We start from the raw sequence: 18,825 nt of genomic DNA, 5'->3' as shown, positions 1-18,825 counted from the left end.
CTTCCCGATTACCCATTCTCCTGCCTCAGACCTCCCAAGTAGTTTGGACACAGAAGCGCTCCGCCACCTCGCCCAGCTAAATTTTTGTTTGTTTCAGTAGAAGGTCACCCGTGTTAGCCCAGGATGTCTCGAATCTCCTGACCTTCAGGATCCACCCGCTCGGGCCTCCCCAAAGTGTGGGATACAGCTGACCACCCGCCTGGCTTTTTTTTTTTTTTTTTTTTTTTTTTTTGAGATAGAGTCTCACTCTGTTGCCTAGGCTGGAGTGCAGTGGTGCGATCTCGGCTCACTACAACCTCTGCCTACCGGACTCAAGTGATTCTTGTGTCTCAGCCTCTCGGGTAGCTGGGATTACAGACATGTGCCACCATATCCAGCTAAGTTTTATACTTTTAGTAGAGATGGGGTTTCACCATGTTGGCCAGGCTGGTCTTGAACTCCTGACCTCAGGTGATCTGTCCACCTCAGCCTCCCAAAGTGCTGGGATTACAGGCATGAGGCACCACGCTGGACCTCTGTTTGCAACTTTAAATGTGGTATCATTTAAATTTCCAATGTTATAATAGGTGATGACAGCTACTATTTACTGAGCATCTACCATGTGCCAGGTGCTTTACATATTTATCCTATGAAATTCTCATAACAACCTATGAAGTATTAACATCCCAAGAACTGCACCTCAGTTCCTTAGTGAGTCTATCACAATCTTTTTTTTTTTTTTTTTTTTTGAGACAGAGTGTTGCTCTGTCGCCCAGGCTAAAGCGTAGTGGTGCAATTTGGGCTCACTGCAACCTCCACCTCCCAGGTTCAAGCAATTCTCATGCCTCAGCCTCCTGAGTAGCTGGGATTACAGGTACGTGCCACCATGCCTGGCTAAGTTTTATATTTGTAGTACAGACAGGGTTTCACCATGTTGGCCAGGCTAGTCTTGAACTCCTGAGCTTAGGTGATCCACCCGCCTCAGCCTCCCAAAGTACTGGGATTACAGGCATAAGCCACCGTGACCAGCCAAATAACCCTGTGATTCTTTGTCCCCCTTCTGTAAGCTGAGTTTTTTCAGCACTGGTACCCTGGCATCTTTATTACCAACCTCCTTGTGCCCAGCACACAGGATATGGTACTTAGTAGATCTGGGAGAAACACATTCATTCATAAAACAAATATTTAATGAGTACCGACTGTAATGCCAGGAACTACTCAAGGTGCCGAGGATAGAACAGTGAGAAAGACAGAGGCCCCTTCTCTGCCAGAACTGATATTTTAGCAAGAAGATGGACAATATGCACATAAAAGAGTACATCTAGATGGTGTCTGGTAGTTCTGAGTTAGGAAGATAAATGAAATTTGGGCAGAGATCAGAAAGAAGTGAAGGGGTGAGCCCCGTGGAGATGGAGGGCAGTGAGAAGAAAGAAAACACAGAAGTTGTCATGACATTCCCTAGTCACTGGCAGAAGCCAGAGCACTCTAGTCCCCATCACCACCTTCCAGTGGCAGAAATACAAGGAGACATTAAGTATAAAGTTATTCATGCCTGTAATCCCAGCAAGCACTTTGGGAGGCCAAGATGGGAGGTTCGCTTAAGCCCAGGGGTTTGAGCCCAGCCTGGGCAATATTGCAAGACCCCATCTCTATCTTCATGAAAAGCAAAAATATGGCCAGGTACAGTGGCTCACACCTGTCATCCCACTACTTTGAGAGGCTGAGGCAGGCAGATCAGTTGAAGTCAGGAGTTCGAGACCAACATGGTAAAACCCCATCTCTACTAAAAACGCAAAAAAAAAAAATTAGCCGGGCATGGTGGTAGGTGCCTGTAATCCCAGGTACTCAGGAGGCTGAGGCAGGAGAATTGCTTGAACTTGGGAGGCAGAGGTTTCAGTGAGCTGAGATCATGCCGCTGCACTCCAGCCTGGGTGATGGAGTGAGACTCTGCCTTAATAATAATACTACTAATAATAATGTCATGTTGTTTTGGGGTTCAGAGAAACAACTGCAGGGCCAGGCATGGTGGTGGCTCACGCCTCTAATCCCAGCACTTTGGGAGACCGAGGCAGGTGGATCACCTAAGTTCAGGAATTCGAGACCAGCCTGGCCAACATGGTGAAACCCCATCTCTACTAAAAATATAAAATTAGTCAGGTGTGGTGGCACATGCCTGTAATCCCAGCTACTTGGGAGGCTGAGACATGAGAACTGCTTGAACCTGGGAGGCGGAGGTTGCAGTGAACCAAGATCACACCACTGCACTCCAGCCTGGGCAACAAGAGCAAAACTCCATCTCAAAAAAAAAAAAAAGAAAGAAAAAAGAAAAGAAAAACAACTGCATTTGTTCAGAATGTATGATCTATAGCTTAAGAACAACATGTGTAAAAATGACTAAGCTTTGGTCTAGTTTGAGCCCCAAGAATGAGGAATGGTTGGTCAAAAAGTGATGATGGCCAGGCAAGGTGGCTCACGCCTGTAATCCCATCACTTTGGGAGGCTGACGCGGGAAGATCACTTGAGACCAAGAATTTGAGACCAGCCCTGGCAACATAGCGAGATTCCATCTCTATAAAAAAGAAAAAAAAAAAAAGTGATGATGATGCCAGATGGCATTGAGAGAGGTAGAAATGGGAGACACCTCTACTCCACATTAGTCAGGAGGGACACAGAAAATGGAAAGACTGTTCAGATGCTGGAGACCAAGACAGGGACAGATGCAAAACAAAACCTATGCACAGTGCCAGAAGGAATGGGTCCTCAGTTTCCCTATCTGTGTAACACAGGGGATGGAGTCTGGTGTTCTGACATTTGTAACTGTGAACCCTCCTAAACATTACAATAAAGGGCTAATCTGCTTAGTCCAGACTATGAAGTCCTGCAGGAGTTAAGGAGGAAAAAGTCAGTAAGGGCCAGAGAAGAAAAAATACCAGCCCTAATATCCACTATTTACCTAGAATAAACTATAGCTAGTTTAGTCCATAAGGACAAGGACTGTGCCTGTCACGCTCACTCTCAAATCCTCTCTGTCTCACAGGGCCTGGTATATAATAGGTACTCAATAAACATAGTTAAGTGAAATGGATGTCAAGCTCTGTGCTACATATCACAAACATTTAGCCTCAATTTACAGATGGGGAAACTAAGGCTTAGGTCGACTAAGGGACTTTGCCTCAAACCACACAGCTGCTAATAAGTTTGCTTCAGGGCTGGGCTTTGAGCCTGGATCTGTTTGCTTCTGTTATGCATACTCTTTTCTTCTGCTGTACAGTCAGGGAAGGCTTCCGAGAGGTGTGCTTTGTAGGGCCAAGGCTAGTAGATTCTGCCGCCCTGGTGCTCATATTGAGAAGCAGCCTCCCTCACCTGTGACTCTGGCCAACGCAGCAGGCTCCTGTCCTTGCTGGCTCGGGCTGCCTCCCACCTTGCCAGGTCTCGGTGATAGAGGTCAAACACACAGGGTGAGCAGCCACTGCCGCAGCACTGGGAGGGCAGGGGTTCCATGGGCCGCAGCTGCAGCCAGGCTTCCTCAGTGTCGTCGTCCTCCTCCCTCTCACCCATCATCAATGGGGCTTGGGTAGCCTAGAAGGAACAACTGGGTGCTCTTCCAGAACAGGCCAGGCTCTATGAGACCATGGGCCAAGGCCCTGATCCTTGGCCAGCCTGGGAGAGGGAAAACACAGGGGTTATTCTCTGGTCTCCTCTATTCCTCACATTCTCCAAAGCCTGCAGGTGCCAGGCTCTGTGCAAGCGCTGGGGATGGAGATGGATCAGTCAAGGAGTCTGCTGTCTGGTAGGGAGCATTAACCATTTACTATCATTGGTTTTAGAAGGGCAATCCCTTGTGTGAAGTGAATCTTTCTTTACTAGAGGAAAGGGTTTGGCTTCAGGAAACCTGGTTCTACTACTCATGAGCTCTACGACTTCAGGAAGGTTTAGCAGGATGGGACCCCCTTGAGCACAGCACGGTGTCTTATTCTTTTTGTATTTTACCACGAAGCATAGCTTGGCATACGGAAGGAAGGACACAACAATCAGAGCTGGTAACCAAGGTTTCCTGATTTGTTCCTGTGCTCTTGAGTGCCAGTTGACACTTTACATAGAAAAGTCTCATTGAATTTTAAAAGATATTTTTGTTTTGTTTTGTTTTGTTTTTCTGAGATGAGGTCTCACTCTGTTGCCCAGACTGGAGAGCAGCGGCATGATCATAGCTCACTGCAGCCTCAACCTCCTGGGCTCAAGCAATCCTCCTGCCTCAGTCTCCTGAGTAGCTGGGACTACAGGTGTGCACCACCATACCTGGCTAATTTTTTTTTTTCTTACTTTTTGTAGAGACAGGGTCTCACTATGTTGCCAGTCTGGTCTCAAACTCCTGGCCTCAAGTGAGCTTCTCATCTCAGTCTCCCAAAGTGCTGGGATTACAGTAATGAGCCACCATGTCTGGCCTTAAAATGTTTTAAATGATAAAGTAAAATATATACCTACTCAATTATAAAAAATTAATTAAAAATATAAAAGAACACCTGTGTAACTACTGCTCAGTCAAGTAAAAAGAACCTTGCCAGTATTCCAGAAGCCATCTGTGTCCCTTCCTGATAACTGCACTTCCCCTAGGTTACCATAATCTGACTTTTGTGACAATTATTTCCTTTTTCCCCTAGTTTTGCCACCTTTGTTTGCAATCCTAACCACTACAGTTCAGCTTTGCCCAGAGTTTCATACAGCTTCTAAAATGGTGGCAACCAGGGTTTTAACTCTGGCATGTCTGGTTTCAAACCACATCATTCTTTAATCGCAGGAAACAGAAGGTTGTGATGGTCCAGGTGTGATGAGATGAGGACTTAGACATGCAGCTTCAGGCAGGATGAGAAGGCAGGGGTCAATGAGAGAAATACTGAAGAGGAAATTAACAGGACACTGACACTGAATAGATGTGAGGGAGCGTGGGGGGATAGTGGGGTAGAAGGGACATCCAACCCCTTGGATCTGGGTTGGATTTTGGGTAGACAGAAGGCTCAAGAAGAAGTTGAGTTTTAAGGGAAAGAAGAAGAGAGTTTAGTTTGAGGTATGCTGAGTGCTTGTGGAGCATCCAAGTGCAAAATCCAGTTGTGAGTTGGATTAAACAGGTCCAGATATGAGTCTGGAGATGGATGGACAGTGAAGAGAGAAAAACAGGTGCAGTTGAAGGCCGGCCTGGCTTCACTCGCTCCTGTGAGCACTCCATGCACTTGGTCCATCCCTGCTCATAAAAGGAGCTCAATAAACACTTTTCTTTCTTTTTTTTGAGACAGAATCTCACGCTGTTGCCTAGGTTGCCAGGTTGGAGTACAGCAGCATGATCTCGACTCACTGCAACCTCTGCCTCCTGGGCTCAAGCGATTCTCCTGCCTCAGTCTCCCAAGTAACTGGGACAACAGGTGCCCAACACAATGCCTGGCTAGGTTTTGTATTTTGAGTAGAGACAGGGTTTCATATGTTGCCCAGATTGGTCTTGAACGCTTGACATCAGGTGATCTGCCCACCTTGGCCTCCCAAAGTGTTGGGATTACAAGCGTGAGCCACCACACCCAGCCAATAAACACTTTTCAAATGAATGAATCTCTCTCTACCTTACAGCATTCAAACTGTTACATGTTTATGTGTCTCTTTTCTTTGAAACAGTTCTACTTGAGGGCAGAGTCCTGCTTTTCATTTATTCATGAAATGGTACAGTGGCTAATTTTTTTTTTTTTCTGAGACAGATCTCGCTCCGATACCCAGACTGGAGTGCAGTGGCACAATCTTGGCTCACTGCAACCTCCGCCTCCTGGGTTCAAGCGATCCTCCTGCCTCAGCCTCCCGAGTAGCTGGGATTACAGGTATGCATCACCATGCCCAGCTAATTTTTGTATTTTTTTGTAGAGATGGTGTTTTGCCATGTTGGCCAGGCTGGTCTCAAACTCCTGGCCTCAAGTGATCTGACTGCCTCGGCCTCCCAAAGTGTTGGGATTATAGGCATGAGCCACTGTGCCCAGCCACAGTGGCTATTCTTAAATGTGTATAATATGAAAGAAGGGAAGGAATAAAGGAACTCAATTTCAGGGCTATTGGTTAAACATAGTCTGAAAGACAAATCAGTGAGGTGATTTGGCTATGAATTATTTGTTTGTTTATTTTGGAGATAGGGTCTCACTCTTGTTGCCCAGGCTGGAGTGCAATGGCATGATCATGGCTCACTGCAGCCTCAACCTCCTGGGCTCAAGTGATCCTCCTGCCTCAGCCTAGAGTAGCTGGGACTAAAGGTATGTGCAACCACCGCCAACTAATTTATTTTTTGTTGAGATGGGGTCTCACTGTGTTGCTCAGGCTGGTCTCAAACCCCTGGGCTAAAGCAATCCTCCTGCCTCGGCCTCTCAAAGTGCTGGCATTATAGCATGAGCCACCGTGCACTGTCTGAATTATTTTGAAATGTTTCTGTGAGGGCAGTTTGGGATTTATCAGGGTTCTCCACACTTACATGTAGACTCCACAGTTTTTACGGAAATCTCACCTGCAAGCTAACTATTCATTTAAAATTCCACAAGCAGGCTGGACATGGTGGCTCAGACCTGTAATCCCAGCACTTTCAGAGGCCAAGGCAGGAGACTGATTGAGGCCAGGAGTTCAAGTTCAGTCTAGGCAACATAGCAAGACCCTGTCTCTAAAACAATAAGGTAAAATTACACAGGTAAATCAAAGTAAAAGAGAGTGTTCGCCTTGGCCGGGCGCGTGGCTCACACCTATAATCCCTGCACTTTGGGAGGCGAAGGCGGACGGATCACCTGAGGCCAGGAGTTTGAGACCAGCCTGGCCAACAGGATGAAACCCCGTCTCTACTAAAAATACAAAAACTTAGTCAGGCATGGGAGCACGCACCTGTAGTCCCAGCTACTCAGGAGGCTGAGGTGGAAGAATCGCTTGAAGCCAGGAGGCGGAGGTAGCAGTGAGCTGAGATTGTACCACTGCACTTCAACCTGGGCAACAGGAGCAAAACTCCATCTCAAAAAAAAAAAAAAAAAAAAAAAAAGAGAGAGTGTTTCTTCCTCTCCGTACTAAGAGCAGAGCTGAGAAGAAGTCTGATGCTACAGAGCATTATTTGATGTAAACATTATGCCTCTAAAACGCCAACTACCTCTGAGAGCTCCCAGCATTAGATTTTTCATTTGTTCCTGCCACAAACACATACTAGGCAGGGGCGGTGGCATGAGGTGCTCCAGGATACAGAGGTGAGAAACACTCTTCCTGCCCTGATGGGAGAGTCATTCACTAAACAGATGATAACCATTATAAAAGATGCCACTTACTGGGCCAGAGTCTATGCCAAGTGCTCTGCATGCCTCACTCAATCCTCCTAACAGCCATATGTAGGTAGGCCATGCTCCTCCTCATTGTATAGAGGAGAAAACTGAGGCCCAGGTCAGGAAGCCAAAAGTATGAAGGCCAGTTTGCATGCCTGGGTCTCTTTGGCCTTCAGACTGGTGCTCTTTCTCACTAGGCTTCCAAAGTGCAAGGAAAGGGTACTTTCATCTCCAATTCCTAGCACCTGCACTGGGCTAGCACAGAGCAAGGATCCTATTACCAAACTGTCTTCGAATTGTATGGGCACTCTGGGGCCTCCAAATGGCACTAATTTCACTCAGGCATAAAGTGCTAGGATCAAGTGTGGCCAAGTCTGTGAAGGGGCAGAGAAGGAGACCACCAAGTCTGCTAGAGGGCAGGGAAGTCTTATTTCTGGGTTCCCAATCACTCCCCAGGAGTCCATACCTGTAAGATCTTTTTCTGCTTCCCACCCCCATTTATATTGGAGCTTCTGGTGGTCCCACAGAATGTAATTCCAGTCTCTCCCTAATATCAGCCATCAGCACATCTGCCACCAGTCCCCTGCTTAGCAACATTTAACAGCTCCTGTTGACTACTGGATAGAATCCAATCTCCTTGCCTGGTGTCCAAAGCTCTTCCTGATCAGACCTTACCCAAATTATCTTACCACTTACTATTGCTGGTTTTAGAAGGGCAGTGTTCAATGAATCTTTCTTTAACAGAATAAAGAGTTTGGCTTCAGGAAACTTACTACTGCTCATGAGCTTTATGACTTCAGGAAGGTTTAGCAGGCTGGGACCTCCTTGAGGTCAAGGATGGTATCTTAGGCTGGGCGCGGTGGCCCACGCCTATAATTCTAGCACTTTGGGAGGCCAAAGCAGGCGGATCACCTGAGGTCAGGAGTACAAGACCAGCCTGGCCAACATGGTGAAACCCCATCTCTACTAAAAATACAAAAATTAGCTGGACCTGGTGGCGCATGCCTGTAATCCCAGCTACCCAGGAGGCTGAAGCAGGAGGATCGCTGGAACCTGGGAGGTGGAGGCTGCAGTGTGCTGAGATTGTACCACTTCACTCCAGCCTGGGCGACAAAGCAAGACTCTGTCTCAAAAAAAAAAAAAAAAAAAAAAGGATGGTGTCTTATTCTTTCTGTATTCTACCACCAAGCACAGCCTGGCATATGGAAGGTTCCCTGTAGTTTATATAGACAGTCTGGGAACCAGGATTAGTGCTACGTGTTGGGAAGCAACAGAAGTAAACAGGTCATTGTTCCTACCTTCACAGAGCCTCATAGACTACACGTACACGGTGTTACATCAACCCAATTCATTTTTATTGCATGCTATGGACCAGGTATGCATTATGAGTGGATGAGGTCTGATCCCCTCTTTATGTTTATTTCTTCTTATTATTTTTTTTTGAGACAGGGTCTTGCTGTGTTGCCCAGGTTGGGGTGCAGTGGCAGGATTACAGCTCACTGTAGACTTGATCTCCCAGGCCCAAGTGATCCTCCCATCTCAGCCTCCTGAGTACCTAGATCTATAGGGGCATGCCACCACGCCTGGCTAATTTTTTAATTATTTGTAGAGAGGAGGTCTCACCATGTTGCCCAGGCTGATCTCAAACTCCTGGGCTCAAGCGGCCCATCCCACCTAGGTCTCCCAAAGTGTTCGGATTACAGGTGTGAAGGATAACTCTTGGCCTTCTCCACGTTTTCACAGTCTCACCTTCTCTGCTATTTTGAAAATTAGCAGAAAAGTTGGCCACGTCAGTCAGGAATTTTAAAGAACTAGTTCATGCGTCCTTGGAGCCTCTATCTTTTCAGTTCAAGAGGCACTACCTTTAATCCAGGCCTTGACACATGTTGCCTCAGGCTGTATGATTTTTCCCACCCCGCAGGCCTTGGTTTTAAAGGTCACCTCCCTTCAGAGGCCCTCCCTGAATCTTCCCCTCCTCATTCTCTATAAGGCACTCTATTTGTTTCTATCATACGCACATTCACTAAACACATTTACTATCTGCCAGGCACTGTTCTCAGTGCTGGGGATATAGCAGTGAAGAAACAGAAACCCTTGCATTCACGGAGCTCATATCTTAGGGTGAGAAAGTTATTAAGCAGGATAAAGACGGAAAACAGATGGTACGATAGTGTGAAATGCTAAAGAGAAAAATAACTACGGAAAAGTCATAGGGAGTGTGTGTATCGCAGTTGACTTATTTGTTTGCGTTGTTTACTTGCGTTCTGTCTGCATCTCCCACTAAACTGTAAGCTCTACATCTCCCATCTGTCTTATTTACCAATGCCAACCGGGGCTAAGCACAGCGCCTGACACACAGCAGGCAGCTGATAGACAGGTGTTGAGCAAGGAGCAAAAGCGTATCTTCATTGCTTTGTCCTTGCTTCTAGGAGGCGAACTGGGAAATCCAGAGGGAAAGGAAAAGCCAGGAAAGTGGCTCGCTTTTGGCGCTGGGGAAGAGGTGTGCAGTGAGCAGTCACGCTCAGGAGAGGGGCAGCGCGACAGAGGCGCTCGCAGCACAGCGCTGTACAGGTGCGCCAGCTTAGGCATTTCTATCCCTATTTTTACAGCGAGGAACACTGGGACTCAGAGAGGAAAGTGCCTTGCCAAGCTCCAACTGCTCATAAGCGATCAACTTTGTCTAAGTCCAGGTTTGAAGTCCTAGAGCGATTCTGGACCCACCACGACCACTCACCTACTCGCTTGCGCTTCTCCTCACGTGAGATTTTCCAGGTTCCTCTCTGTCTCCGGGTAGGCGGGGCGCGCTTAGCAGGTATCACCTATTAAAAAATGAGAACGGGCTGGGGGCAGGTGCAAGACAAGAATATCCTGACTGTGATTGGTTGAATTGGCTGCCATTCCCAAAACGAGCTTTGGCGCCCAGCCCCTTTCGTTCCCAGCAGGCCCTGGGCGCGGCAAGATGGTGTCGTCCAGGTGGTGGTCTTGAGGCGAACTGATCGGTATGGCGTTGGCGTCCGGGCCCGCAAGGCGGGCGCTGGCTGGCTCCGGACAGCTCGGCCTTGGGGGCTTCGGGGCCCCGAGACGCGGGGCGTATGAATGGGGCGTGCGCTCCACGCGGCAGCCGGAGCCTCCTCCCCTGGATAGGGTGTACGAGATTCCTGGACTGGAGCCCATCACCTTTGCAGGGAAGATGCACTTCGTGCCCTGGCTGGCGCGGCCGATCTTTCCGCCCTGGAACCCGCGCTACAAGGACCCAAGGTTCTACCGCTCGCCCCCTCTTCACGAGCATCCGCTGCACAAAGAGCAGGCCTGCTATATCTTTCACCAGCGTTGCCGCCTTCTCGAGGGTGAGGCCCCAGGACGGGCGGCAAGGGACCATATTCCTCTGCCCAGCACTGACCCCGACCCTCTGTGGCTTTGGGCTTGACATTGAAACTCTGTGGGTCTTGGTTTTTTCATCTGCGAAATGGGGCCGTAGTGATTCCCATCTTCTGAGAGTTGTTAGAATTGAGTTGTAAGGAGCTGGGCCTCTGTGCGGGAGTAATAGAGAGTTTGCGTGTCAACGTGAAAAGAGCTGCTTTCTAGGCCTACCCCTGGCTCTCTCTGTTTGACTTTGGGCAAATGGCTGACCATCCTGGGCCTCTATTTCCTGTGAATGGTTTTGACTGGACAGTCCACATTGACCTTTCCAGGTCTGACATTCTGGAGATTAACTGTACATTTTAAAAGTAGATGGAGAGAGTTTATAGTGGAGACAGCAGAATGTTTAATCTCCAGGCCTGTCACCTCTCAAGTCCATGTCTAGTCCTCTGTCACTCTCACTAGGGACAGATCAAAGTGACTTTGCCAAAACCAGCCTGTCTATCTAGAACAGTTCCAGAAATTATTTTCCAGAGTCCATGGAGAGGCTTGTTTATCCCTTTCCCCATTCTTCCATCTTCCTCAAATCAGGATAGGGATGGGGCAGGTCTGGAAAACAGAATGGTTGAGATAAGTGGGAACAGTATTTTCCAAGGAGTAATTAGGGGAAAAAAAAAAAGCAAATCTGGCAAGACTGGGGGACTAAGCCAGATAATAAATCCTAGGTTTGAAAAAACTTAAGTCAATTTGTCAGCCTTTTAAGCTTCTCAATTCCATTCCTGAAAGCTGATTGTCCAGCCTTTAAACACTTCCAGTGTCCTTACAAGGTACTGGGAAGGATCTCATAAGACTTGGCATCCTTGAGTGACCCAGGTAACAATACCAAGTGGATGAATGCATTAGCAGTATTTTAGACATTAAGATTACATTCGTTTGCCTCGGCTGAAAATGTATGGTGTATCCTATGTTTTTGCTATTCACAGAGAGGTTCTGTAGACTATAATAAAACTCTGCAAGATATAGGGCTAGAGAAGCCATTTGGGGTAATGGAGAGAGGTGATGGTCTTTAGGGTAGACAGACTCAGATTCTCCTCCTAGCCTTGTCATTTACAAGGTATGTGAGCAAATTCCTTAGTCTCTGAGTTTCATTTTTCATTTTATAAAATCCCATCTAACTTGCAGGTAAAGCTTCTGGCACAGGGTAGATGGTGACTTTCAGTAAATGGCAGCTCTAATTATCACCTATTTTTCATATGCAAATGAAACATAAAGTCTTAATATTTTATCTATTTTCAAGTTTAAGGAACAGTGGCGGTGTCAGAACTAAAACTTAGTTTATTTGACTCCCAGTCCAGGGTTCTTTCTGCTGCACCACAAAATCCAGAAGTTACTTTTTTTTTTTTTTTTTTTTTGAGACAGCATCTTGCTGTGTTGCCCAAGCCAGAGTACTGTGGCGTGATCGTGCCTCACTGCAGCCTTGACCACCCAAGTTCAAGTAATCTCCCACCTCAGCTTCCTGAGTAGCTGGGACCACAGGCGCATGCCACCACTCCCGGCTAGTTTTTAAATTATTTGTGAAGAGGAGGTCTCACCATGTTGCACAGGCTGGTCTCAAAGTCCTGGGCCCAAGTGATCCTCCTGCCTCGGCCTCCCAAAGTGCTGGGATTATAGGTGTGAGCCACTGCCCCTGCCCAAAAGTTACATTTCTAAACATTTATATTTATATTTCTGGTGTGATGTCTTATGGGTCTTAAAGTGAAAAGTCTCATTGTACTTACTGCTTTTCATTTATTACCACAAGAGAAATTGCCTCAGGGTGTCTCCCCCAAAGTATCTTAAGCTCCCTTCCATTCCAGACACGGTCTGTCTGCCTGCCTGTCTCTTTCCTTCCTTCCTTTCTCTCTGTCTCTCTGTCTTTCTTTTTTTTTCTTTTGACAGAGTCTTGCTCTGTCATTCAGGCTGGAGTGCAGTGGCGCAATCTCACTGCAATCTCTACCTCCCAGGCCTAATCTATCCTCCTACCTAAGCCTCCTAAGTAGCTGGGATTATAGGCACATGCCATCACGCCCGGCTAATTTCTTGTATTTCTTTTGTAGAGATGGGGTTACACCGTATTGGCCAGACTGGTCTCAAAGCAATTTGCCTACTTCAGCCTCCCAAAGTGCTGAGGTTATAGGTGTGAGCCACCATGTCTGGCCCAGACACAATTTTCGATGAAGATACGACCTTGAGTCAGAGAAGTATTCTTCCAGCTGAGATGGGTAATCTGCCAACCAAGGCAGCCACCAGCCTTCTGTTAATTTGTGGGCATGATCATTGAGAAGAATATAGTATTGACTTTTCATTTGAAAATAGAGGACTGGTGTGTTTACTTGAGCTAGAACTTAGATACCTAGGTCTATGCATGTTCCTCCCCTAGAGAAGCCAAATTTGGGGAAAGTGAAGCTAGGGAGGTCTTTGCTTGGCACCACAGCCCATCCCACCGAGAGTAGCTAAGTTTCTGTAATGTTTAAAGATTGTCAGGCTAAATTGAATCTATTTTAGTTTACATATACACCATCTTTTATTTATTTATTTATTTTAGAGACAGGGTCTCACTCTGTCACCCAGCCTGGAGTGCAGTGGTGTGATCATAGCTCACTGCAGTCTTGACCTCCTGGGCTCAAGTCATCCTCCCACCTCCTGAGTTACTGGGATTATAGGCATAAGCCTCTGGGCCTGGCTACGTATATGCCATCTTTTCATGCAAAGTATTTTGGGCAGCTTATTTATAACACAACCAGATTAAATTAAAAAACAGGTGAGGGGATCAGTACAAAGGAAAAATAAAACAGATAATACAACAAAATTCATTCTGTGAGGTTCTACTTCATTTCCTTTTTTTTTTTTTGAGGTGGAGTCTTACTCTGTTGCCCAAACTGGAGTGCAGTGACATGATCTTGGCTCATTGTAGCCTCTACCTCCCAGGTTCAAGTGATTCTGCTGCCTCAGCCTCCCAGGTAGCTGGGACTACAGGCAAGCACCACCACACGCAGCTAATTTTTTTGTATTTTTAGTAGAGATGGGGTTTCACCGTGTTGGCCAGGCTGATCTCAAACTCCTGACCTCAAGTGATCTGCCCACCTCAGCCTCCCAAAGTGCTGGAATTACAGGCGTGAGCCACCATGCCCGGCCTAAGATTCTGCATTTTAAAAGGAAGCCCCAAACCTGGCTCTGAGCTTGCTAGAAATCAACAAATGGTGGCCGGGCGCGGTGGCTCAAGCCTGTAATCCCAGCACTTTGGGAGGCCGAGACGGGCGGATCACGAAGTCAGGAGATCGAGACCATCCTGGCTAACACGGTGAAACCCCGTCTCTACAAAAAAAAAAAAATACAAAACTAGCCGGGCGAGGTGGCGGGCGCCTGTAGTCCCAGCTACTCGGGAGGCTGAGGCAGGAGAATGGCATAAACCCGGGAGGTGGAGCTTGCAGTGAGCTTAGAGTCCGGGCGACAGAGTGAGACTCCGCCTCAAAAAAAAAACAACAAAAAAACAACAACAAAAAAACAAATGGTACATAGCTAGGGTCAGCTAACTAGGTCAGCTGCTTGTTTTTATAAATGAAGTATTATTGAAACAAAACCATGCACACTTGTTAATTATTCCCTATTGTTGCTTTTGTGCTCTAGCAGAGTGAGTAGTTGTGAGAGAGACTGTGGCCGAGAAGCTGAAAATATTTACTATTTGACCCTTTGAGAAAATGTTTGTTGACCTCTGATATAGAGAAAAATATTTTCAGTTACACAGTTCACCATGTCTATCAGACAAAACAGGCCAGGTGCAGTGGCTAACGCCTATAATCGCAGCACTTTGGGAGGCCTAGGTGGGCAGATCACTTCAGGTCAGGAGTTTGAGAACAGCTTGGCCAACATGGTGAAACCCTGTCTGTGCTAAAAATACAAAAATTAGCTGGGTGCTGTGGTGCATGCTTGTAATCCCAGCTACTTGAGAAGCTGAGGCAGGAGAATCGCTTGAACCCAGGAGACGGAGGTTGCGGTGAGCCGAGATCATGCTGCTGCACTACAGCCTGGGCGACAGAGCGAGACTTTGTCTCAAAAAAAGAAAAAGACGAAACAGTTCTGTATCCAGGAAAAGCCCAACTTTTCTATAGTAAGGCCAGAGAGGTTCAGCTTCTTAAAGTATTCATGAAAATCCGAAAGTTATTCTCAGTTATTTCCAAAGGTTGTTTTCCCCTGAGAAGGCAGCATGGGCTTATGCCTGGACCCACACCTAATAAATGAAGTATATTTGGTAGACACAGGCTATATTTGGTAGTCAGGGCTGGGGTGTGGGTTATTAGAAAGAATCTTTTTTTTTTTTTGAGACGGAGTCTCGCTCTGTCACCCAGGCTGGAGTGCAGTGGCGCGATCTCGGCTCACTGCAAGCTCCGCCTCCCGGGTTCCCGCCATTCTCCCGCCTCAGCCTCCGAGTAGCTGGGACTACAGGCGCCCGCCACCGCGCCCGGCTAGTTTTTTGTATTTTAGTAGAGACGGGGTTTCACCGTGTTAGCCAGGAGGGTCTCGATCTCCTGACCTCGTGATCCACCCGCCTCGGCCTCCCAAAGTGCTGGGATTACAGGCTTGAGCCACCGTGCCCGGCCTAGAAAGAATCTTAAATGAAAGGTTGGCATCCATCAATTTAGTCCCATAGCCTAGGGTCTATCCACTGCTTGCAGCATTCAGCCATATTATCTCAGCTGTCTTAGCCACTGTTTGAATTCCTTTAGTGGCAGGCGCTTATCCCCTCAGTCACCTATTAATCATCCTGAAGTAGATGGTCATTCCTGAAGGTGAGTTGAAATCTGACTTTCTTAGCTTCTGCTCTTCACTTTTGGTTCTATACCCTCAGGCGTCACAGAACAAATCCAGTTTCGCACTTGAGGCAGCCTTTTTACTAAGATGCTACCTGGCAGGTGTAAGCATCTCTTCCCAAATTGTTTTCTTTCTTTCTTTTTTTTTTTTTTTTTGTGGCTGATTACCTCAAAGGTGTAAAGCAGGCCCTCTGGCTCACCAAGACCAAGTTAATAGAAGGCCTTCCCGAGAAAGTGCTCAGCCTTGTTGATGATCCAAGGAACCACATAGAGAACCAAGACGAGCGTGTTCTGAATGTGATCTCGCATGCCCGTCTCTGGCACACCACTGAGGAAATCCCCAAGAGAGAGACCTACTGGTAAGTTCCCCCAAGTAAAGAAGATTTCCTACTAATGGATCTTTGAGTCGACCTGTTGCTTTAAGTCCCCACATGTCTCTTTTTGTCTTCAAGCCCGGTCATCGTGGACAATCTAATACAGCTGTGTAAATCTCAGATTCTCAAGCATCCTTCTCTGGCCAGGCGGATCTGTGTCCAAAACTCCACCTTTTCTGCTACCTGGAACCGAGGTTGGTCATCTTGTACACCAGAAAGCCTTGGTCTGTTTTCTTGCCTTTCTACTCTTAGCCCCACAACCAGCTCCCATCCCCCTGCCCCCAAATACCTATCCTCACTTCTGTTCTTCGTGGTCTTATTTTGTAGACTCAGACACACCCTTAGTATCATTAGCCATAGCCCAACCATTTTTGTTTTTAATCACTTTCTAAGACATTCATTCAACCATTGACAGTCAGCCATATCTATTGAGTGCTTAGGATGTGCTTGGGAAGTCCCTAAATGCTGAAAGTAAGGAAATTTATAATAAAGCACATGTAGCCTCCGCCCTCACGATGCTCATATTCTATTGCAATAGTCTTCTTACCTCAGTTACACCTCTCTGGTCTTCCAAATCCATTTTCAGCATGGCCTGCTAGAGTGATCTTTCTAAAGTGCAAGTCTTTATGTCCCTGCCCGTTTCAGATCCTTCACTGTCTCCTAGTAGTGTAAACCGTTTATTGTGAGTTACCAGCCTCGTCATTTGGTCGCCACTTAGTCTTTCTAGTCTTATCTCCTGCTCTACTGCCCACCACACCATCCCTAAATTAGCCACTTGCAGCTTTTTAGCATCAAGCTTTGCACATGCTGTGCATTCTGTCTGGAATAATCTTTTTTGTTTGTTTGAGTTTTATTTTTATTTATTTATTTTTTGAGACAGAGTCTCACCATGTCGCCCAGGCTGAAATACAGTGGCGCGATCTCAGCTCACTGCAACCTCTGCCTCCCAGGTTCAGGCAATTCTTGTGCCTTAGCCTCCCGAGTAACTGGGATTACAGGCGTATGCACCACACCCAGCTAGTTTTTGTATTTTTAGTGGAGATGGGGTTTCACCATATTGGCCAGGCTGGTCTCGAACTCCTGGCCTCAAGTGATCCACCTGTCTTGGCCTCCTAAAGTGCTGGGATTACAGACATGAGCCACTGCTTCCCGCCTGGAATACTCTTTTCTGCTTTCTTTTCTTTTCTTTTTTTTTTTTTTTTTTTCCAGGTGGAGTTTCATTCTTGTTGCCCAGGCTGGAGTGCAATGTCGCGATCTCAGCTCACTACAACCTCCATCTCCTGGGTTCAAGTGATTCTCCTGCCTCAGCCTCTCGAGTAGCTGGGATTACAGGCACCTGCCCAACATGCCTAGCTAATTTTTTTTTTTGTATTTGTAGTAGAGATGGGGTTTCACTATGTTGGCCAGGCTGGTCTTGAACTCCTGACCTCAGGCGATCCACCGCGCCTGGGCCTCTGCTTTCTTCATTTAACCAAATTCTCCTTATCTGCAAGACTTCACTCAAGTCCCCCTTCTCTGTGAATCCAGGCTGGGGTATCTGTTCCTCCTCTGTGTCCCTCATGCCCATTCTGCCATCATAGCACAGATTACACTGTACTGTCAGTATCTACCGTCAGTTCTATCTACCCCACTAAACGGAACTCCTGATGGCTGGGACCATATCTTACTCACATTGTCCAGTGTCTAACAGTTCATGGTACACAGTAGGTGCTGACTGAAGGGATGCGTAAATGCATATACCTACTGTTGGTGTTTCAGGCAGGGATGTTCAGAGAACACAGGTGTTCTAACTGGTGGAATCCTGGAGCAGGGAAACCAGCTATGGAATGATTTGGGATTTCAGGACATCTGCTTGGTCAGGATTTGTGTATAGACTTCCTGGCAAAGAGTCAGCTTTGCAGAGGTAATGACACCACTAAGGAAATTAGTGAACCTCATTAATAGAGGAGTACTTGGCCCATCATCAAGTATTACCTCTAATTAAACTACCCCATTTGGCGCTGTCACTGGAGGAGGGATATGGAGGGAATTGAATCAGAAACCACACAAGAGCGGTCTGTGGGGAAAATCGAAAACCCAAGGTTAGGAGAGGTCCATGCACGTTTAGTTTTCTTGCAGATTCTATGTGAGGAAACAGGAAATACTTTAGAAAACTATTCTCGAGGTGTGACAGATCAGAGTTTATCCACCCACAGAGGTAGTATCCCTTTCTTACCTATCCAGTAAGGGAGGCCACATGTTAATTAATGACAGTGCTGTTGACCAAACCAATTTTTAGACGTACAAGAAAACTGGCCTTGATCCATTACCATCTCACTGTGGCTGTTTCTGAAAACCCAAGCACCTTCTGAGAAAGATTTGCCTCAGTGGACACGCCTCAGGAGGCCATTCTCAAGGTGTTTTTCCAAGCACATTTTGTCTGGTGGTAGCATGTGACCTCCTGTGGGGACCTCTGTGAAGGGTGTCTATGCATGTTCACAATGGCTGACTTGCTGATGAGTCAGATGTGAGTTTGTTTTCGTCTTGCTACCTGTGTCTGCATATAGCATATATGCTAATCTGACTTCAGTGAGGCTCTTTGGCCAGGGTTTTCTCACTCTCAGTTGTTAAGGACAATCTGGCCCCTTTCCTAAGTTTAAGAATCTCCTCTGCCTTGGCTGAGTGTGGTGGCTCATGCGTGTAATCCCAGCACTTTTGGAGGTCAAGGCGGGTGGATCACGAGGTCAGGATATTGAGACCATCCTGGCTAACATGGTGAAGACCCATCTCTACTAAAAATACAAAAACAAAAAATTAGCTGGGTGTGGTGGCGGGCGCCTGTATTCCCAGCTACTCGGGAGGCTGAGGCGGGAGAATGGCGTGAACCTGGAAGACGGAGCTTGCAGTGAGCCAAGATTGCGCCACTGCACTCCAGCCTGGGCGACAGAGCAAGACTACGTCTTACACAAAAAA

At 46.9% G+C, this 18,825-nt stretch overlaps 2 protein-coding genes across 6 annotated transcripts in view; one reads left to right on the top strand and one right to left on the bottom strand.

Moving 5' to 3' along the window:
• CYB5RL (cytochrome b5 reductase like) overlaps positions 1 to 10,105 on the bottom strand; it is a 36,017-nt gene extending 25,912 nt beyond the window's left edge. For 4 of the 5 annotated variants that reach the window (XR_001886090.1, XR_001886089.1, XR_001886091.1 and 1 more), the window contains exons 1-2: positions 10,027 to 10,105; positions 3,343 to 3,639 (exon numbers count right to left, since the gene is read on the bottom strand). Coding sequence is in view for 2 of the 5 variants with exons in the window: in XM_017874521.1 (XP_017730010.1) it covers positions 3,343 to 3,540 (198 nt within the window). In the remaining 3 variants the exon portion in view is untranslated. The remainder of the gene's footprint in view (positions 1 to 3,342; positions 3,640 to 10,026) is intronic. The other variant, XM_017874522.1, reaches the window with a different exon arrangement.
• Positions 10,106 to 10,197: 92 nt separating this feature from the next.
• The window catches only part of MRPL37 (mitochondrial ribosomal protein L37), a 17,963-nt gene continuing 9,335 nt past the window's right edge, over positions 10,198 to 18,825 (top strand). The window contains exons 1-3 of the mRNA XM_017874518.1: positions 10,198 to 10,639; positions 15,675 to 15,858; positions 15,952 to 16,067. Of these exons, the coding sequence (XP_017730007.1) occupies positions 10,294 to 10,639; positions 15,675 to 15,858; positions 15,952 to 16,067 (646 nt within the window). The 5' untranslated portion in view covers positions 10,198 to 10,293. The remainder of the gene's footprint in view (positions 10,640 to 15,674; positions 15,859 to 15,951; positions 16,068 to 18,825) is intronic.

This window comes from Rhinopithecus bieti, unplaced genomic scaffold (assembly GCF_001698545.2).
Source record: "Rhinopithecus bieti isolate Rb0 unplaced genomic scaffold, ASM169854v2 scaffold_7684, whole genome shotgun sequence".
NCBI lineage: Eukaryota > Metazoa > Chordata > Mammalia > Primates > Cercopithecidae > Rhinopithecus > Rhinopithecus bieti.
The sequence above is the reverse complement of the archived record's forward strand: the minus strand, read 5'-3'. Positions and strand labels throughout refer to the sequence as shown.